The 22,938-nt window shown below is 37.0% G+C and overlaps 1 protein-coding gene across 1 annotated transcript; it reads left to right on the top strand.

The window, feature by feature from the left end:
• Nucleotides 1-6,331: 6,331 nt before the first annotated feature.
• Nucleotides 6,332-14,792, top strand: LOC123791073 (butyrophilin-like protein 1). Its single transcript, XM_045795738.2, has 9 exons — nt 6,332-6,412; nt 8,474-8,824; nt 9,421-9,702; nt 9,844-10,044; nt 10,541-10,561; nt 10,652-10,678; nt 10,862-10,888; nt 12,936-12,962; nt 13,626-14,792. Exons 2-9 carry the CDS (start codon nt 8,512-8,514, stop codon nt 14,147-14,149), a joined length of 1,422 nt encoding a protein of 473 aa, XP_045651694.2. The 5' UTR covers nt 6,332-6,412; nt 8,474-8,511; the 3' UTR covers nt 14,150-14,792.
• The last annotated feature ends 8,146 nt before the right edge of the window (nt 14,793-22,938 follow it).

Raw genomic sequence — 22,938 nt, 5'->3', positions numbered from 1 at the left:
CTTTCTCAGAGCAAACAACAGTATCACACAGAGTAAGGTCCTGAAAATAGCTGGAGTAAAGATAAAAATGGATTCCATAAGGTAAAAATAATCAAAGCTAAGGCAGTTCACAGAAATTCTAAGAAATGGCCTCCAGAAGCTCTCCAACAGCTGCAGAGCGTTTTTTCTCTCAGGGAACATCAGGGAAGCCTTTAACACTCACAAAAAAGACCCTTTTTCCCTTTTCCAAGGAAACAGTTTTCATCTCAACAACCATGTTCTGCATCTTGTCCAGTGGACAAAGAGACGGAGAGGAGGCAATGAGCAACCACAGAAAGAAATGGCTTTAGCACACACATTAATTACGCCTCAATGAATTCCACCCCCTCCCCACATTCCTATAGGACAGAGGAGCATATATAACTTGGCCTGTCCCCTACCAACCCCTAGGATCCTTGCCCAAATGCTCTCAGTTTCCTCTCTCTTGCCCATCACCCACAAGAGGCAACACTCACATCTTTTAAGTTCTTCTTACAGAGATGAAGGCATCCAGAAACTTCTCAGACTCATGGCCACAGGCGCTCTCTGCCATTCCTCCTAGTTACCTGCTCTTGGCTGCCCACAGGTCTCTCCTGTGAGACTTTCCCCAAAATGCCAAGAGGATATCAGACTTTATAAAACATGGGGCCAGGTTTTTTAAGGGGGTTCAGACAACTGAGAGAAAGAAGGCCCCTGCAGGGGATCTCTCAGAAGTACACTTCTCTTTGGCCACACTAACACACTCAAAACTGAAAGTAAAATAAGATAAAGAAAGCAAACTTTGACCTGTCATGTATAATGAGTCTATCTAATGATTACATACTTACAAAGTATAGAGGGGATCAAAAGCAAGTGATTTCTTTCTTTCTGAGAAGTATATTGTCTAGGTTAGTAGCATAGATATTAGAACTTGATGACCTGAGTTAAAATGCTGGTGAGACTATTTGCAACTTATGATTTTGAGTGAGTTAGTTATACAACCTCTCCATGCCTCAGTTTCCTCATGTGATAGTGTGTTAAATAATAGTATCTATGCTAAGTTTTGGGTGAAGAGTACATGAATGTATTTAAACATTTAGAAGAGTGTCAATAGCTTATAAATTATGTGTAGATTGTTAGCAATTTTTATTTTAACGTCTTGCTCACTCACCACAGTATATCTGCCATTCTGGCGACGAATTTTCATCTTCCAGTGGGACCCTTCATTATATTAGGCAGGAAATTGAGAAGACATGGGCACATTCACACTCTCTGACTCTTCTCCCAGACAGAAATGTTCTCCACTGACATCTGGATTTTATCCATCTCAACCAGGGTAAAAGAAAAACAGTATAAAATTCCCCAACCGATTCTCTGAGACTTTCATCTTCTTCAATGCTATAAATAATGGAAGTGATAAGGATATTACTGTCCCCTACCTATATCAATCATTTTAGTTTTGAAGATCCTTCAAGTTCTATGAATTCTAGAACAATTGTTTCTTGCTTAGAATCACAGAAAGAAATTCTGAGTTAGAGACTAAAAAAATTTTTTAAATGCGAATCTACATTTTTGAAATTCTATATCTAAGATTGAACATCTATATATGGTTTATAAGAGACATAGCAAAACAAGAAATGAATGAATACAAACCAGACATGTTCTAACACAATTATAGATATGGCACTATTAATTTTAAAATAAAAATGACATTCAGAGAGAAATCATTCAAAGAAACAAAATTGCCCTTTCAAATAGATACATTTATTAATAACATGGACTTTCAAGTATTGCATGGTGCTAATAACATACAGCTGGATTTAAAAAAGCGAAAACAGTTTGGAACTCAAAAAGGAATTTATAGTCATAGAAAAGAACAGAACCATTATAGAACATTTAATGAAGTTACGGAAGTTTTAAATTATATAAACTATGCTGTAACAAATCTTTCTGACTTTGTAAGATCCACTAATTTCTCTTAATTTTTGATTAATATAAATCCACTGCAGGCTATTACGGTGGATTAGTAGAAATGACCCAGTGTGACATTTATCTAACCCCTTCCTCCACTGTGCTGGGAGTGCCAGATCTTTCCCAGGTGTTCTTATCTAAACAAACACCAAAATATCTGCTTATTTCAAGGATTATTTTTGGAACTTGCTTAAGTATCCAATCTCAATAGAAATTTGGATTTACATTTTCTAAACAGTCAGGGATTTGACATGCATGTGAATGATACTTGAATTTAAATTTATGAAATAAGTCACTACCACATAAACATGAAGGCCACAGTCTCCCTTGCAGGCACCTACTCTATTGGGAGAGTCTACCAGAAAAAGAAAAACACAGATAGAGTCTTCATGTAGCTCCTCCATTCCTAGGTAGCTAACTTCAACAGACAACATGTACCAAATCTCTTATCCTTCCATCTTACTCCAACTCAAGTAACAGCGGCCACCCAAAGTGGAATAAACGGAACTTGGGGTGTATCTCCAAACCTTCTCCCTGCTCCAAGCCCCTGTGTTCAAACCCTATAGCTTTCACTCTTTTTTTTTTAAGATTTATTTATTTATTTATTTATTTATTTATTTATTTATTTATTTGACAGAGATAGAGACAGCCAGCGAGGGAGGGAACACAAGCAGTGGGAGTGGGAGAGGAAGAAGCAGGCTCACAGCGGAGGAGCCCAATGTGGGGCTCAATCCCATAACGCCGGGATCACGCCCTGAGCCGAAGGCAGACGCCCAACCGCTGTGCCACCCAGGCGCCCCTGTAGCTTTCACTCTTTACATAAGAGTTTTGTGATGCAGAAACTTCTGATTCTTTGTCTAGGAACTTCTTTCTTTTGCCCTTACATTTAGATGTTCATTTTGTAGCTTAGATAATTTTAATTTCTACTCAGGAATGTAAAGACTACATTTGTTTTCTAGCAATGAATTCAACATGACAGATGTATGATGGAAGCTGATTCTTTCTCTTTTGTGCATAATGGGTTTTCTGGACTGTAGAAGCTTTAAGGTTTTCACTTGTTTGTAGTTTTAAAACTTTATTTATTTATTTATTTTTTAATGGGTACAATTATTATCTACATTTTTATTTATTTTTTTTATTATAATAATATTTTTTAAATTATATTATGTTAGTCACCATACAGTACATCCCTGGTTTTTGATGTAAAGTTCGATGATTCATTAGTTGGCATATAACACCACTGGAGGAGATAATGTAGTTTTAAAACTTTAAAAAAATTTGTTGTATAAATGACATTTTTTTCCTCCAATAATTTAACGCTTTATGAAGTGCCCTTTCTTCTGATTCTGGCCCCTAATCTGCTTCCCAGTTTAGAAAACCTATTAGATGAATATTGAAGGTCTGGATCCATTGTCCTCAATTTAACTTATGTCTCTTAGGTTTTATCTCTTTGATTTAAAGTATCATATTCTGGAAGAATCCAGTAAACCCATTTTTCTAGCCCAATATATATTTTTAAGTTTTAATTTACAGTCCACTTAGTTAACATACAGTGTAATATGAGTTTCAGGTGTACAATTTAGTGATTCAACACTTTCATGCAACACCCAGTGCTCTAGCCCAATATTTTGACCTGTAGAGGTGTCTACTCTGGTATCTGACCCTTCTAGCTGGTTTCTATTTTAAGTCAGCTTTCCACTCCCAAGAATGTGAATTATTTCTTTAGTCTTAAATTTCCTACAAATGAGTCCTTCTTATTGTGCTTCACATTTGAATTTAAAAAATCTTTATATATGTTTTATTCTTTACTTTTTCATGTGAGAGAAATCTGAAAATTCGAGATAAGCAAAAACAACAGATAGAAATACCCCTATTTGTATCACTCAGACATAAATACCTTATCATTTTTTTGTGTGATTTTGAATCTAACCTACCATATTTCTTAAGCAAATAAGATTACACTATTCATGCTGTTTTAAAACTGCTTTTTGAAGTCAGTAAGATCTTGTAGTGCTCCTTTTCCCTTCCCCCTCACCTTTCTCCTTAAACACATGAACACTCTTACGATGTAATTCCCTTAAAATATTCTCCATAGATTAACTGACTTTCCTCAAACAATTCTCTATTGTTGGGAAAAATATCTAAGATATTTATGTGACTCTTTCACATGTATTTTTCTAGCTTTGTTGGAAATGTATATTTATTTACATTTTCAAATAGAACACACACACAAGCCTATTCACAAGTTTCAAAGTAAACAAGAGGCAAGTAGTAACATTAACCTTTACATTTCTCTTTCAGTGTTTCCCTCCCATTCCCAAATACTTCAGACCAAAACTATCAGGTGGATGTCAGAGCCCAAGTGAGACTAAAGGACCTCAGTGGGGAGGGCAGCCCACCACCATGGTGGGAGAGGGCTTGAGTGGGCGAGCAGGGTATGAGTGAGGTGGGGAGGCAGCCCTGAAGAGAACTGCAGAAGAATATATTGTACTATAGTCAAACAATGCCATATTATGCAACAATAAAAAATTTAAAATGTACTGATAAACACAACATGGTTGAATCTCAAAAAACATTTTGTTTATCCAAAGAAGTCAAACACAGAAGTGGACATACTATAAAATTTCTTTTTTATTGTTTTTGAAGTTTTAGAATAGGCAAGATTAAGCTATCATGATTTATATCAGAATACTGTTTGTTTTTCCTGGAATGAATTGACTGGCAATGGAGATGAAGGAACTTTTCAAGAGACAGACATAGTCCATATTTTGAGGGAGGTGGTAGTTACATGAGTGTAAAGATTTGTAAACTTCATTTAAATGTACATTTCAAAGCCATGCATTCCATTGTATGCAAATTATATCTTCATAAATTTGATTTCTAAAAAGTCGAATGTACCACACTGTCTCTAGAGAATATTTATTTAAGATCTTGGTATCCTTTTGGCCAGACTGTTAGTGGCTTACATACTAATATTTATGCAATTGGTATTTGTGTACTTATCCGTAAATCTTGTGTGACATGAAAAAACATGACTTGGACTTGAAAAGAATGTGAAGTGGAAAGCAATGCCTTTTGAGCATATTCTAAATATGCTCAAATTTAAATAAATTAAAATTGTGTTATTATTCCCACTTTACTTTTGGGAGCCCTAAGGTTTTGGAAATACAGCCCTATGCTTCTCAGAGCACAGAGCCCTTCTTTTCTGACCTCTCATTTTCCCCTGCACAGCTTCCAATACCAGTTAGAGTGTGGTAGGAGGAAGCCTGAATCTCTTGTTCTTGTTCTCCAAATCAGTTAACTTTTTAGGTTAAACATTGGGATGACCAGTATTCTTGAATATCACACAGGAAGAGGATTCTCCCTCCCTAAATAATGGTATTTCAGCTTTTTGCAGGTAAAAGGAGGAAGCTACACTGAGCATTTTTGACCAAAGCACACTTTAGAGTTCCTGTTCCAGAGCTGCACCCAATCCAAAGTCCCCCAGGATGACTTTTATTATCTCTATTTTCAAAGTAGCTGCAAGCGCTGCAGGCAGGCTGTGACTTTCTTATTGGACCCGTTCTAGGAGAGGCATTCACATGTCAGTGCCTTTTGGTAGCCCTGTTTGTCCCCCTTCCTAAGAATATGTTTCCAGTCTGGGGATGGATTAGAAACCTACTCTTCCCAGCCCCTGCAGCCACACCTTTGGATGCGGACCACAAGAATAAACAGGTACCAACTGTCTCTGGAGCTGGGCCTTGTAGTTTGAGGAGATCAGGAGCTTCCAGGTAGCCTCCTGGCTCAATCTGGATGGTGAGAGAGAAATATGTGGTGATGTGGAGGTGTGTCTGGGGGAGATGTGGGTCCTAAAAACAAAAGGGGTTGAGCTCTGGGTCACTAGTGAGAAAACTCCCTTCTCCTTCTGGAGTTAAGCCACAAGAGTGCTTGCAGTAAAAATAAATATGTAAAAGTATGAATGCATCAATACATGAAGGCAAGAAGGAGGGAATAAGATTGGCCAATAGGAGTGGACTAATTTTGTGTCTGCCTTCACTTCTTAAAATGAACTCAGGGTTTTTCAATTTCAAGAAAGCCCACAGGACACAAGAGAGTGGTTTACAGCTTTCTACACCTGCTGGGGAAACAGTTGGTTTTCAGAAAGAAGAGAGGGAAGGAAAATCCACTGGGGAGGGGTTGGAGTTGGTGGCAGTCTGTGAGGAAGAACAGTCAAAAAACTGTGTATAAAAGTAAATCTTTGAACAGGGGATTTTTTTTTTTCCTGAAAGTTTTCACTCTGGTGGCTTTCTCACCACCTTCTCTTACAGAGTACTTCCTTGTCAGGGTGAACATTTCATGCTTTCACTTTCTGCTCTGAAGAAGATGGTGGGTTCTCCTGACTATTCTCCTGCTGGCTTCCTCCTCCTTCTCCTTCTTCTCCAGGCGTCTACATGGTACTCAGCAGGTCAGTGTTCTCTCTCCTTCTCTTTATTTATTGGCTTGTTTTTAATGGCTCTTCTCAGATGATGAAAAAACTCGATCATCCATCAGTCGTCGTTATACCTCCTCTAAAGGCAGTTATACTGGGGAGGAACTGTGATTGTGTTCATGCCAACTGAAGACTGGAAGGTTCTGGCCAAGAAGGACTGATCTTTATATCAACTCCCATTATTACTTTGGATAGATTTCATAAAACTCATAGCTCTAATGTTTAGCTAAATTGAGTATGAGTGGTTTTATCCTGATTAATTTCAATGTAACAGTATCAGTGAAAATATACTTTATAATGATCACATTGCCAAGATAACCTAAGCCCGAGTACAAAGTATTTGGAATCCCTGGTTATGATCTTTGACAAATCTTTTTTTCCCCCCCTCTGGGACTTGAGTCCTTCTTTCATAAAATAGAAAGGGGCCTCAGGATGAGATCTCAATAATGGGACCTCAACTCTGAGATTACATTTTTTAAATTAAAATCTCTTTAATTTGATGTCAGTTAGTCAGGGAATATTAAAATGTTTGCTTTCTATACATGTTGACTCAGCAATTCTGCAAGAATTTATCATAAAGAAAATCTCTCTCATGTATATGTATAATATATTAAATGTCTATTGTGGGACTGTTTGTAGTAATAATAAATTGGAAGCAATATAAATATTTACCCTGATACAGGAAAAGCTTAAACACGATGTTATAGGCAATGTCAAAAACAAGAGGTAGAGTTAAATTATATGTACTAAAATGGTTGGATGTTCCTTATTGTAGAAATTGATGTATAATGATTCCATTTATGTGAAATAGAATAACTTTTACACTACACTGTGGATATAAGTAATGTCAAATATCTTTTCCTAAATTAAAATGACTCATATAACATGTATAGCCAGTAGTCCTGTTTCGGTTAACTAAGAAAACCTATCTGTTGCGTACTCTGGGTTTTACACAGGAATGGAAAGGAAGGGAGACCACGGCTCTCATCCAGCCTAATGGCCAGTGTCATGCTCCTTGCCCAAGACTGCCTGATCCACATTCTCTGGGACAGTCTGGCCATGGGATATTTCCTTTAAGCCCATGTGGCCTTGTCATTTGTGTTAACACTCCTGGGCCCCCTCACAGCCATGCCTTTTTGAATTCTTCCCACTCCAGGGTCACTACATTTGTGGGCGCTTAAACTTTAACCATTCAAAAGAGCCACAATACCCTTGGCCTCTGCCAGTGCGAGTTTTGCCCAGGGGGCATCAGTCTCCTTTTAGTTATCATTGATTTTTATACTAAAGTAAGTTTCAAGTAGATGGCTTAAGTGACTTGACAAAGGAGCTTATTTCATAATTAAGCAAAGTCCCCATTTTTTGTTTGCAGCAGCCTCCTTCCCTGCCCCAGGGAATCCAACCATCCTCTCTGGTAAAGACTGCCCTGCTCTTGCCACCTGGAACCACTGGCTTCCAAGTCCTCTCAAGAAAATAATTATTATGAAAAACTTTTCTTTATGATTCCAAGCATTCAGTGTTACTAAAAAAAAAAAAAAGGCAACCAAACCTTATAAATTTTACATTTCACTTTGATATAAAACACTGTTAATCTTTTCCCTCACCCCTCAACACAGAGTAAACTAAATCTTTAAACCAGAAATGGCTACTTATCCTCTTAGGAGCAGTTCGTTGGGAGAGAAATGGATGAGTGTGGAGAGAAACACCTTCTACTCCTCTCCTACCAAAAGAAGGGATAATTGCTTAATAAGTTCCTTTGCCACATTTAATTCTAAGTAAGTCTCTTTTATTTAGGTTTTACATAATTTACACATAAATATTATTTGTAAATGCATAGAAAAACTGTCATTTCAAATTCCAAATTATCAGCAGTTGTTACCTCTGGAGAATATAGTTGAAGAAGTTAGATTACATAGATACATATTTTAAGGCATATACAATTTTTTTGGAAAACAATGCAAATAAGAAAGAAATGCAGATGGGTCTCTTGTTTCATCCTCCCTCACTCATTTCCCCAATCTGTCTTTGATTTTCATGCAGTGTCCGGGTTTTCTGTGAAGGGACCGGCTGAGCCCATCATGGTTCTGCTAGGGGCAGATGCCACTCTGCCCTGCCAGCTGTCCCCTGAGCAGAGTGCAGCCCACATGCATATTCGGTGGTACCGAACCCAACTCTCCCCTGCTGTGTTTGTGTACCAGAATGGACAGGAACAAGGTGGGGAGCAAATGCTGGAGTACCGTGGCAGGACAGAGATGGTGAGAAACTCCATCAACAAAGGGGGTGTGGCCCTGCTGATCCAACATGTTCGTGCCTCTGATCATGGCCAGTACCGGTGTCATTTTAAGGATGGTCAGAGCTCCCAAGAGGCCATTGTGGAGCTGCATGTTATAGGTATGTTAACCTGGCACAGAGTGTGTATGTCATGGTGTAAAGCAAAGAGAAAAATAAGGATGTTTGGATTCCTAATCTGCCATTTCTTATGATCTTCCATATATTGAAATGCTAATTGACCTTGCAGAATGTCATTTCTTAAACTACACAGTGAGGCTAGGACTACGTACTCTATTTACTTTTAAACACCAAAAAAGGGCAATATTTCTGAATATGTTTTCATATCCCAAAAATCCCAGAAAATTAATTGACTAGTATTAATTCAGACAGGTATTGATACCTTCAGACATTAGTTTTCACCCAATCGGTAGAGAAAGACAATTTATAGGATAAACTCCTTTTTCTAATTTTAATCGGACCTGTTTTTTCCTCTCCTTGAAATGACATCAAAGCTCTCTTCGTCTAAGTGTAGTGCAAAGGCATCAAGTTGATTTCAAAACGGAATCACAGTTTGGCCTGACATTCACTGTGAGAGGTTTATTGACCTTTGAGCTTCAGTTAACTTATCAGTCTAGTGAGGGCATTTCGGCCTTCAGCCTCAGGGACTACTAAGCCCCAAGGACCCCAGGCCTTAAACCCATGCCTTCTCTCCTCAGGGTTGGGCTCTGCACCTCATGTTCACATGATGGGACCTGAGGTTGGTGGGATCCGAGTGCTGTGCTCTGCAGATGGCTGGTTCCCAAAACCCAGGGTGCAGTGGAGTGACATGATGGGAGTGAATCTACAGTCCCTCTCTGAGGTTCAGACCCAAGATGAAGATGGGCTCTTCCGTGTGGAAGCATCTCTTGTGGTCATGGACAGCTCTCTGGGCAATCTGACCTGTTCCATCCAGAATCCCCTCTCTGGACAGGAGAAAGCATCAGCCATCTTCCTCCCAGGTGAATGAGGCATAAACCCCAAAACAGAGTTGGGAGTGTAGTGAAGGCAGGGAGGAGGGAAGAAGGACTGAGGGAGTCTTGGAAAAAGGGCAGGATGGCCTCCAGACTAGTTTTCACTATGTCTTCACATGCCTGTGTCAGAGCCCTTCTTCCCCAGGATGGACCCATGGAAGGCAGCCCTGGCTGGGACAGTCCCTATACTGATGCTTCTCCTCGCTGGGATTAGCTACACTGGCTGGAGACAACATCAAGCTAAAGAAAGAGAAGTAAAGAAAAAGAAAACAGAATCTCATGAAAGAGATCAGATGAAGAAAGAAAAGGAAATGGCACTTGAGGCCAAAGGTAAATTGTGTCAGCAGAACAAATAGGGTTCATGGAAAAGCTGGGAGTATAGGTTGTATAAGGCGGGTGGGGAAATAAAAGATTGCCAAAGGACCCCAAGGAAAACATGGAGTACCAAAATTCCATAAAGCCTGAGTTTTATGGAAAGGAGGAAACCATGTGGGAAACTTGGAGAGTTGTGGGCAGTGGTCTGTACCCAAACTGTGGTGTTGCTTCTCCTTGTGGAAATGTCTTCCCCCATCTTCTCCTGACACACCTAAGAAATCTTGAATTCCCATGAAGGGTGGGCACTCCTTACTCAGTGACCCTATGACATTTCCCATGTAACTTTTCCTAGCACTTGTCATTTTAGATTCCACATGTATGTTTTCTAATCCTTCTCACCTTCTTAACTATGGGATCCCTAAGGGAGGGCCACATTGAATTCATTCAGCTCCTCCATGAACTTAAGAGCAGCTAAAACCCAATTTGATGGATTTTATCTCTCTTCTTTCAGAGAACCTCAAGGCAGAGCTTGGTGAGTCTTGCTTCTTCTCATGCCCTGTGTAGAATTTGCTCCCCTTTCCACATCTGTTGTAGGTCTCTCACTGAATGTTGTTTCTTTCAGAACGGCGAAAGGCACTATACCTTGTAGGTAAGAGACTGAGTTTCCCACACCCCTCAATGTTTTGATGTCCAACACTTTCTCAGCTCCCTCCTTTCAGAGGGAAAGACTGAAAGATTTAATAGTGACTAGTGAAAAAAAATAAGGGGGAAGGAGAGGAATGTGAGGCTCTGGATGTCTTGTCTTGTCTTAACTGGATTTGTTCTGTTTTAGATTGGAAGAAGGCCCTGCTGTATCCTGGTAAGTAACTCTCTGGCTTAGATCTTGCCATGTGCCTCTGATATTCCAAGTATAATAAGTAGACACATAAGCATACACACACACACATCCACGTGCAAGTTGTGAAGATTCATTTGGTATCAATCTATAGTATTTTGTATTTGGAAGCTCAAATATTCAATTGTTTTTCACAGCTAAGGATAAAGAAGAAATTACTGTCGACTGGTAAATTCCACATAGCTAGAGTAGGACTCAACACAAATTGTTAACCCATCCACTATGGAGAAGTAAGAGAAAGAAGAGCGATTTTGTTGAGATTTAGGAAGAATAAAGAATACCCTATTCTTTATTTCTATAAATAGAAATAGCATAGAATCAACATTTCTATACTGTGAATAAAGCTTAAAAGAGCAGAAAATATATTTTATATTTGGGAAAAATATATTAATTATTTTTTAATTTATTTTGCCTATTTGAAATAAACAAAGTAAAGTTCAATACATAGGAACAAGGTTTATGTTTGAAAAGCTTAAAAAACAATCTTTCAAAATATTTTAATATCATAAAAATATATTTATCTGGTGGTAGAGGGAATTGGCTATTTTATATCTTCTAATATCTGTGTCCATGTACTAAGTGTGTTTAAGACTGTGTGTGTGCGCATTTGTGATACAGAGTTAGACCTCAAAAGCCTTCTAGGTAATTCCTTAAATATATAGCTGTGCAATTTTTATATGCCAGATACTGTGCTAGATGTTGGTGGCGTAAGCTGTGATCTCTGACCCTAGAACTTAAAGTCCATTGGGGGAAGTAAGCTAAGAACCAGGCAACTGCACACAGCCTGATAAGTACTTTGATATGACAGGGTCAAGGCACCCCTCCCAAGGGTTAAAGTAAGGTAAGCAGTTTCTACTGAGAGTTTCCTTTCCTTTCCTTTTTCGTTTCCTTTTCTTCTTTTCCTTTCCTTTCCTTTCCTTCTTTCCTTTCCTTTCCTTCTTTCCTTTTCTTTCTTTAAGATTTTATTTATTTATTTGAAAGAGAGAGAGAATGAGCAGGGGGAGGGAGGGGAGAAGCAGACTTCCCACTGAGCAGGGAGCCCAATTTGGGGCTCAATCCCAGGACCCTGAGATCATGATCTGAACTGAAGATGCTTAACTAACTGAGTCACCCAGGTGTCCCTCTACTAAGAGTTTTCTTTCAGGAGCTGCTTTAAAATGTTCCCATGGTTCTAGAGGAGAGAGCAAAGTATAGTAAGGATGAGGACATACAGGTTTTAGTTCCAACTCTGTCAATTACAGCTGAGGAATTCAGTCATTTTTGCTTTCTTAATCTCAGCCTTCTTATCTCTAAGATGAAGAGATTGCAGATGCCCTTGACGACTCATATATTCATCAATTCTATATATAGAATGCTACCCTTCTTAGAAGAGGGCAGCTCAGCGAGAGACCATCAAGACTTATAGATAAGTTCTTTTCTGCCTATTGCCCCAAGACATTAAGAGAATATCCAATCTTTAAATAAAACACAAGTCCTGTCATAAGAGAAGTGACCCCAGACAGGGGCAGATATAGTTCTATTCCTTATGAAGAATCTATCCCTGGAGAAAAATATTAAAAATGTGATTACAAGCATTAAAATTTTAAAAAGTCAGTTTAAAAGACTTAGTCTGAAGCTTAAACTCTACTTCTACTCTGAGGTGGTCATAGACTGGGAAAACACTAAAATAAAATCATAAAATAAAAGGACATTTTGTAGTTTTCATCCTCAATGAGGAGTGCCACAAAGGTCTTAAGAGCATAGGTGCTTAGAACACTAGACCCTGCTCCAGGTGTTCTCCAGACTTACTCCCCCAGCACTGGGCCAAATGAGGGGATCGTTTCTAATCTGAGACAGCACACGAAGTACACCCTTTGTCTTGTATTTTCTGGACACTGCCAAGTTCAAGGGGCTCAAAGGAGGAGGGAAAGAGAGCTGAGAAGAAAGAGCAATGAGCCAGGAAAGGAAGTGTGTCCCTCCTCTTCATTCTGTGGGTATGCTACCATCATAGTGTCAATTTGCTCTTTTTCAGACTGGAGGAAGGAAAAGTTCCAGCTTGGTGAGTGGCTCTTTATCTTTTTGACTCCTTTCCAACCTGCCCTCTGATACTCCATTTTTCCCTCCTAACATCATCTCTTACTTGAAAAGACAGAGGAACCATTATTCTGGTAAAGAAGGGAAGAACCATTGGCCTGAGCTGAAAATTGCTGCTAGGATTATCTACTCTGGTTGTATCTACCCCTTCATATATTGGCCATGCTTTCTCACCTGTGGGGGGAGGGGGTCCACTTGCTTCTGAACGAAATTATAGCCCCTCAGTTGAGGAAATCCCCAACTGAGTAAAAAGTGTTCAAAATGATGACAGTAACTTAGCTGCTCTTTTTAAAGAGGTCAGCTGACATGGAGCCTATTAGTAATTGAAGAACATAGTTCTAATTTGTAGATAATTTGGAAAGAATACTATTGTCAAGTAAACCCTGCAAGTCCCAGCTCACTCTGGCACTCTGCCAAGACACTGATAATAGCATAAGTAAGATAAGATGAGATAAGTAGCATTGAACCCATGGTAGGAGCACCCCATAGCTCCACCTCCCCCAACAGACACTTTCAGAAGACAGGTGTTCTTTCATTATTCGATCCTGTTTCTCTAAGGTTTCACCTGCACAACAGCTTTCTGAAATATATAATGTTGGCCTTTCTCTTCGCTTTTCTTTCCCCACAGCCAATGTGACTATAAATCAGGAAATCCATCAGAATAATTCTGACCCAGAGAGAAAAGAGAACTTCAGAGAGGAAACAGAGGATCTATCTCTTAGTGATAAGAGGGGAGACTGCAACCTTATCACACTTAATCAGGAAGGCTTCACCTCAGGAAAACATTATTGGGAAGTGGGTATTGAGGACATTGATGAGTGGACTCTAGGCGTGTATGAGAAGCCCGCAGTCAAGAGTGGGTTATCCACCGATCTACAAAACAAGATATTCAGAGTCGTAGAGAAGAAAGGATGTGAATACAGAGCTCTCACCTGTGGGTCCCAAGACATTTCCCTAAAAGAGCATCTCCTGTTAGAAAAGTATCCACAAAAGATTGTGATTTTCTTGGATTATGAAGACAATGACATTTCTTTCTATGACATGACTCAGGGTACCCACATCTTCTCCTTCACCCAGGTAAACTTCTCTGGGTCCCTCTATCCTTACTTCAACCTTAAATCCATGGAGCATTCCCTATCTGAGCCATACTAAGTGACTTAGAGGAAGAATCTATACCGTGAAGACAATAGTCTATTCTCTGTAAACCCTAGAATGCCAGTTCGGATGGGTGACCTCAGGCTCACTGATTATGAGGCCTCTTGGCTTGAGGCTCCATGAGTCCCCATGAACAGCGGGGTTTCTTAATTGCAGAGAAGAAACTTTTTGTTGTGTTGTTATTGTTATAAATGCTATTTCTTGCTTTATATCTAATATATCACAGATTGATAATTTTCTAAAATAAATTACCGGACAAATAAAGTCAATAAAAAAACAATGTATACAGTTACAAGTTGTAATTAGCTTATTGTTAGGTTCAATATACTTAAAACTGTCAATTTCCTCTACAACGTTTGTAATACTCTAGTTCTGTATTTGTCTCATAAAGAACAGGTAAGAAACAGTTAATATAGTTCACTGGTCTGTGAACAACACTTTGAGTGGCACTGCTAAAGCAGTATTCAAAGGATTAAAAACTAGATAAACCCCTTCAGCTTTCTCATAGCAACGCTGAATAAAAGCAACAAAATACTGCTATTTTCTGACGTTGAAGGAGAAAAGTTAAATTGTGGTTTGAGGGATGCGTGGGTGGCTCAGTCAGTTAAGTGTCTGCCTTTTGTTCAGGTCATGATTCAGGGTCCTGGGGTGGAGCCCTGGTTCAGACTCCCTGCTCAGTGGGGAGCCTGCTTCTTCCTCTACCTGCTGCTCCCCCCGCTTGTGCTCTGTCTCTCTGTTTCTGTCTCTCTCTCTGACAAATCAATAAATAAAAATTTTAAAATAAATAAATAAATTATAATTTAATACATGCTAATCTATATCTTAAATGCAAGGATAATTTGAGGAAAGAAAAAATAAATATCAATCATAATCCAATTCTAATAAATGTGAAGATGTTAGCATGACAGAGGTCTGGGAAAATCAACGAGGTAAGAGCATTTTGAGGTATTTGTCTTATCAAAGAAAGAGAGAGACATTTTATTGCTTTGCCTAAGATATTAATAAGGGAAATGACTACTTTATATTTTGGGGAATTCTAAGTATATCCACCAGCAGAGGTAAGGAAGGGCCCTTCTTCTCCCTCTAATCAAACCTATCTGCTATATTAAAATGAGATGACTAGAGGAAACAGTACTTAATGTTTAAACAGGGGTAAGAAGAGAATGTGCTCCTATGAGCTAGACTGAAAAACCTGGTAAATTCTGTGGATATAGGGTTGAGTACCCGGAAGAATCTTGCCCCAGCAGCAGGGAATAATCAGCACTAGACTAAAAACTGATCCAATACATACTGATAAACAAATCTTAAAAGCAAGGCTCAAAAGGATCAAATTATTTACAAATATCTAACTTCATTCCAGAGCAGAGCTCAACCAGGTAAAATGAACAGTGTCTGACATCCAATAAAAAATTATTGGGCTTGGAAAGAAGCAGGAAAATCCAACTCATAATGAACAAAAAAAAAATCAATAAATTGAAATTAACATGGAACTGATACAGGTGTTAGATTTAACAGATAAGGACATTAAAACAGAAGTTGTAACTATATTCCAGATATTCAAAAAGTTCACTAGAGATATGCATTTAAAAGAAAGACCCAAATTCAACTTCTTTAGATGGAAGTGACAATGCGTTAGATAAAAATTGCCTTGGATATGGTTAGCAGCAGATTAACCATTGCAGAAATAAATACTCAGTGAACTTGAAGACATAGAAATGGAAACTACCCAAAATAAAACACACAGAAAAAGAAAAGAACTAAAAAATAAAGAGTAGCAGTGAGTTGTGGGAGAACTTTAAAGGGCCCAGTACAAAGGCAACTGAAGTCCTTGAAAAGAAATGGGCAAACAGAAAAAAACAAAAAATGAGAAAATAAGAACCAAAAATATATTCTAAATTTGAACATTATAAACTCCAGATCCAAAAAGCTGTCCTAGGCAGGGTTTCTCTAACAAAAGTACTGTAGATTCAGTGGCATATAAACTACAGAAATTTGTTTCTCATGATTCTGGAGGCTTAGAAGTCCAAGATGAAGGTGCCTTCAGATTTGGGGTCTAGTGAGAGCTAGTTTCCTGACTTGTAGATGGTTGTCTTTACACTGTGTCTTCACATGACTGAAGGGGTGATGGAGTTCTGTGGGGTCTCCTTTATAAGGACACTAATTTCATTTATAAAGGCTCCAGCCTCATGTCTTAATTACTTCCCCAATGTGGAAATACTAAATACCATCACTTTGGGGATCAGGCTTCAATACACATATTTTGGGAGCACACAAACATTCATTCTATAGCAAAGTTCAATGAACTCAAAGCACAGAAGTAAAGAAAACATGTATCACATGAAAATCAAATTACTTAAAATCAGAAATTTAAAGAACCCAGAGTAAAAAATTAAAATATCTACTGAAGAACAAAGCTAAAGATGACAAAATCTGTCCCATTGTAAACAGTGCAAGTGAGAAAACAATGGCAGAACATCATAAAATACCGGAAAAAAATATATCAGAATAGATTTAATACCCAGTGAAAAATTTTCAAAAGCAAATGTGAAATAAAGATGTTTTCCTTTATATACAAGCAGAAAAAACCAATCATCACCAGGAGACCCACACTACAAGAAATGATAAAAGAGTCCCTTTAGACAGAAGGAAAATGGTAACCAATGGAAATGTGTATCTATACAAAGGAATGAAGAGAATTGGAAATGGTACCTGTATGGATAATTATAGAATGATTTATTTTTATTGTTTAAAAATTTCAAAAGATAAGAGACTCTTTAAACAAAAATAGTAACAATGAAAAGTACAACAGAAGAAAAAATATAATGTGTGACAACAGCAAAAAGACCAGGAGGAAAGACATCAAAATACACTGCTGTAAGTCTCCTAATAGACATGAAGCAATATAACAGCAGTTCAAGTTAGAATGTTGTAAGTTAAATGTGAATGCTATAAACTGCTAACAACCACTAAAATAACAACAAAATTACAGCTATTATGCCAGAAAAGGAAATAAAATAGACCATCAAAATATAACCAACTAGTTAAAACAGAAAAAGAGGAAAAAGTTAACATAGTATAGATAGAACAAATAGAAAATAAACAGATGATAGACTTGAACCATATCAGTAAGGACATCAAATGCAAAGGAGGATCGCTGGGTTGATTAAGAAAATAAATAGCTAAATATATGCTGCCCACAAGAAAAATATTTTATTTATTTTATTTTATTATTATTATTTTTAAAGTAACAGCTTTTTTTTTTAAGATTTTATTTATTTATTTGATAGAGAGAGACAGCCAGTGAGAGAGGGAACACAAGCAGGGGGAGTGGGAGAGGAAGAAGCAGGCTCCCAGCAGAGAAGCCCGATGTGGGGCTCGATCCCAGAATGCAGGGATCACGCCCTGAGCCGAAGGCAGACACTTAACGACTGCACCACCCAGGTGCCCCACAAGAAAAATATTTTAAATATAAAAACAAAAATAGGTTAAAATTAAAAGAATGGAAAAATACGTATTATACAAACATTAACGAAAAGATAGCTGGAATGGCTCTATTAACATCAAAGTAGATTACAAAACAAAGAATATTATCCAGAATAAAGAAGGTCATTCTATAACAATAAAAGGATCAATTCATCAAGAGAGTGTTGTAATACCAAAAGTTTAGATAACAATAAACATTTAAATAAACATAAACAATAAATGCTAAATATTATTTAAGAGATCTTCAAAATTCATAAATAAAAATCTGATACCCTGCTGTCAATAATTGATGGAATAAGTAGATTATAAGGATATGGAATGTTGAATGAAACCATCAACCAACATGACCTAATTGACATTTATAGAACATACCACTGAGCAAGAAAAAGCACTTTTTATTCAATGAGCTCATGCAGAATATTTACAAAGAGAGATCATCTTCTGTGCCACCAACTATATCTCAATAAATTAAAAAAAGATTCACATCATAGGAACTATCTTCTCTGTTCATAGTAAACTTAAACTAGAAAGTAACTCAGGAAGATATCTACAGAAATCCCCACATATTTGGAAACACACTTCTATAAACCTTGGGTCAAATAAGAAACAAAAAATGAAATTAGAATTAGACTTTAAAAAACAGTAAATAGTGAAAACCCAAAGCCAAGAGGGGAGACAAAAAACAATAGTAGAGGAAGTTAAATCCTTTAGTGCCTATGCTATAGAAAACATTAAATACAGCTTAACTCCTTTCAGATTAATATAAATCCTCCCATTAAAGGCCTAATTACTTTAGTTTCTATTACCTCATCCAACATATATGACTTTCAGCAAAAAATTGCAAGGCATGCCAAAGGCAAAAACAAGATGAAATACACACATACACAAATCAAAAAACAAACAAACAAAAAAATAGTTTGAAAAGGCAAATTCAGCAATGGAATAAGACTCAGATATGATACAGAAGTTGCAATTATCAGTCAGGAAATTTAAAATAATTATGAATAATATAGTAAGGGCTCCAGTTGAAATAAAAAAGGAAACATGCAAGACCACATCTGTAACATAAGCAGAGATACAAAATTCTAAGAATGAACCCAATGGGAATGCTAGAAATAAAAAAATATGGTAACAGAAATGAAGAATGCATTTGATGGTATTTTTTTTTGTCAGTAAACTCAAAATGGCCCAAGAAAGAGTCAGTGAACCTGAAAAGAGATGAATAGAAACTCCCCAAACTAAAATGCAAGAAAAGAAAGAATGACAAAAAGAGAACAGTGTCCAATAACGAAGGGACAATATCTAAAGATATAACATCTGTGCAACTGGAATACTGGAAGAAGAGAGAAATCATAAGAAATATTTGAGGTAATAATGGCTGAGAGCTTCCCAAACTTTTTGATAGACATAGAAACACAGATCCAGGAAGCTCAGAGAACACCAAAAAAGGGTAAACACTAAAAACGTTACACCTAAACCCATGATACTCAAACTGTATAAAACCAAAGACAAATGGAAAATCTCAAAGGAGGTTGCATATTGCCCATAGAGGAACAAGAGTAAGAATTACAGCTAATTTCTTGTCAGCAAGCATGTAAGCAGGAAGAGAGTGAATTGGAATCTTTCAGTGGAATGGAATGAATTATATATCCAGCAAAAACAGTGTGCTAAGTAAAAAAAGCCAGACACAAGAGGTCACATATGGTACAGTGCAATTTATATGAAATATCTGGAATAGGTCAAACCATACAGATAAGAAGCAGATTACTGGTTTCTGAGGGAGGGAGAGAGGAAGTAATGAAGAGTGATTTCATGGACAGGAAGTCTCCTTCAGAAGTGATAAAAATGTTTTAGAACTAGATAGAAATGATGGTTGCACAGCACTATGAATGTATTAAAAACCACTGAATTGTATGCTTAAAAATAGGTGCTTTTATATGATGTGGATTTCACCTCAATAAAAAATGATATGAAGGAGGAATAAAGAGTCACTGAAAAACAAAAACCAAAGGAATTCATTGTTAGTATATCTGGCCTGCAAGAAATGTGAAAAGGAGTCCTTCAGACAGAAGAAAAATGACATAGATCAGAAAAATAGATCTGCATAGAAAAAGAAAGAAGGTCAGAAAAAAATGAAAATAAAATTAAACTTTCTTTTTTCTTATTATTAACAGATATAAAAGATAGCTGTTCAAAGCAATGATAACAACAATATTTTGGGTGATTATAGTAAATGGATAAAAGAGATGAATGACAGCAATATCACAAGGTATAGGAAAAATTATTTGTGAATACTCTATTACAAAGTATTCACATTACACATGAAGTGGTATAGTGTTATTTGAGGTGAGCTTAGATTATTTAAAAGTGTATATTGTAAACTTCAGCTAATCACTAAAAGATTTTAAAGAAAGTATAAATGATATGCTAAAGGAGACAGTAATATGGAATCACATAAAAAGATCTGTTAAAACTGGAAAAGGCAAAGCAGGAGGAGGCAGGCGGCAGCAGGCAGCATCTCTTTCTGCCCATGGGTCCTGTCCCTGTGCTTTAATAAAACCACCATTTTGCATGGGAAAAAATAAACCAAAAAACAAAAAAACAAACAGAAAAGGCAGAAAAGGGGAAAGGGATATAAAAAAGAACAAATGCGATGAATGGAAAACAGTTACAAAGGTAATAAATATTAATTTGACTATATACAGAGAAAAATCATCTAACCATAAATGGTCTAAATACACCAAATGACAGTGATTGTCAGCATAGATAAAAAGAAAAAGACAAGACCCAGCCAAACATTGTCAATAAGAAACTCACTTTAAATTATAAAGACTCAAATACTTAGAAGTAAAGGGATAGAGAAAGATATATCATACGAAAATTAATTGAAAGCAAGCCAAAGTATTTATATTAATTTCAGATGAAAGGTAATATGTATGATAAAGGAGTTAATTCCCCAAGAAGACATAACAATCCTTGTATGTAGGTGTTGAGTCACTAAATTCTACACATGAAGCTATTAACACATTCTATGTTAACTAACTAGAATTTAAATTAAAAACTCGAGAAAAACAACAACAATCTTAAATGTATATGTACCTACATCAGAATATCAGAGTACATGAGGCAAAAAAATAACAGAACTAAATGGAGAAATAGATAAACTGACTATTAGAGTTTGAGTTTTAAACATCCTTATAATAGCCTTATATTGCTGTTCTAGCAAATTTCCACAAATTTAGTGGCTTAAAACCACACAAATTATCCTATTAAAGTTCTGAAGTCTGACAGGTCTCACTGGGCTAAAATCAAGGTGTTGGCAGGACTCCATTCTTCCCTTCTGGAAGCTCGAGAGTAGAATCTGTGTCCTTGACTTCCCAGCTTCTAACGGTGCTCACATTCTTTGGCTCAGGGTCTCCATCCTTCATCTTCAAACCAGAAATAGCAGGCTGGGGGTGCCTGGGTGGCTCAGTCGTTAAGTGCCTGCCTTCAGCACAGGGCATGATCCTGGCGTTTTGGGATCGAGCCCCACATCAAGTTCCTCCGCTGGAAGCCTGCTTCTTCCTTTCCCACTCCCCCTGCTTGTGTTCCCTCTCTCGCTGGCTGTCTCTATCTCTGTCAAATGAGTAAATAAAATATATATACAAAAAAAAAAAAAAACAGCAGGCTGACTTCATCTCATACTGCACCACTCTGACCTTTTGTTTTATCTCCCTCTTCCACTTTAAAAGATCTTTGTTATAATAGGTCCATTCAGATAACCCTGGATAATCTTCCTATCCTACAGGTAGCTGATCGACAACCTTAATTTTTTCTGCTATCTTAACCCCTATTTGCTATGTAATATAACATATTTTACAGATTCTGGGGATGAGGATGTAGATATTTCTAAGGAGCCATTATTCTGCCTATCATTCTCTGCTATCACTAATTGATAACTCAAGATTAAGAGCAGGTGATCAAGATTAACATCAAAAGTGGTGTCATGTTGACTGTATGTACCCTTGAAATGATGTGACAAGAATTGTCCACTCTAATAGAGTGTGGGCTTCATCCTCAAAACACATAACTCTTGTCTAACCATTTACGAAAAATGAAGACAAACCCAAAACAAAAATGTTTTGTCAGAACTCTTCAAACTGTCAAGGTCATTAAAAATAAAGAACATCTTAGAAACTGTCACAGCCAAGAGCAGCCTAAGTTGACATGACAAATTAATGTAATATGGTATTCTGGATAGAACACCAGGAGAGAAAAAGAGAATTAGGTAAAAACTAAGAAAATCTAAATAAAGTACAAACTTCAGTTAATAATAATGCATCAACATTGGTTTATTAGTGTGACTATAGCACCATACAAATGTAAAAAAAATGCTAATTGGGGAAGCCAAGATGGAGTACTTTTCAACACCTGCACTAACTCTGGACTCTTCTATAAATCTAAACCATTCTAAAATTGGGTGGGGGAATGGACGAAATAGGTGAAAAGGATTAAGAGGTACAAACTTCCAGTTTTAAAATAGAGTCATCACAAGGATGAGAAGTACAGCATAGGGAATATAGTTAATACTATTGTATAATATATCATGACAGATAGCAACTACACTTATTGTGGTGAGCATAGCATAATGTATAGAATTGTCAAATCACTATGTTGTACACCCAAAACTAATATAATATTGTATGTCAACTGTACTTAATTGAAAGTTATTGTTAAAATGTATTTTAATAGTGGAATCCACAATTTTAAAGATTCATTAACTAATTTATAAATTAAGAATTGATTGAAAATGGGAACAATGAAAAGAAACAAATACATGTACACAGTATATATATAACAAATATATATTCATAATTTACATATATATTTATAGAAATATGCAGCAACTAATAGAAGAGAATCTTCCAGAGATGAGGAAAGATTGGAGTCTTAACAGATGGTCAGAGTACTGGGACAGCGAGAAATCTTCACCAAGTAAATCTCTATGAAAAGATTACCTATAGAGGGACATGAATCAAACCAACATCTTGCTTCCCATTATATAATAGTGGAAAAATGCCTTCTAATTTTTGAAGTGACCAAAAATTTAATAATTAGCTGAAGTATGAACAGTATTTTGGGGAAAATAATATTTTCAGTGATACATGGTTTCAGAAATTTTACCTACTACATGTGCTTTTAGGAAGATCTTGAAGATAATACTCTAGAGAAATGAGGCCTAAACCAAGAAAGTGGATCCAATCCAGTTGAATAGTGAAAAGAATTCCAAAGTAACAAAGAGCAAGAGATTCAGAGGAAAATAT

This window comes from Ursus americanus, chromosome 32, assembly GCF_024610735.1.
Source record: "Ursus americanus isolate L20-20 chromosome 32, mUrsAme1.1.p, whole genome shotgun sequence".
In the NCBI taxonomy this organism is placed as follows: domain Eukaryota; kingdom Metazoa; phylum Chordata; class Mammalia; order Carnivora; family Ursidae; genus Ursus; species Ursus americanus.
This window is presented reverse-complemented; position numbering and strand designations above follow the sequence as displayed.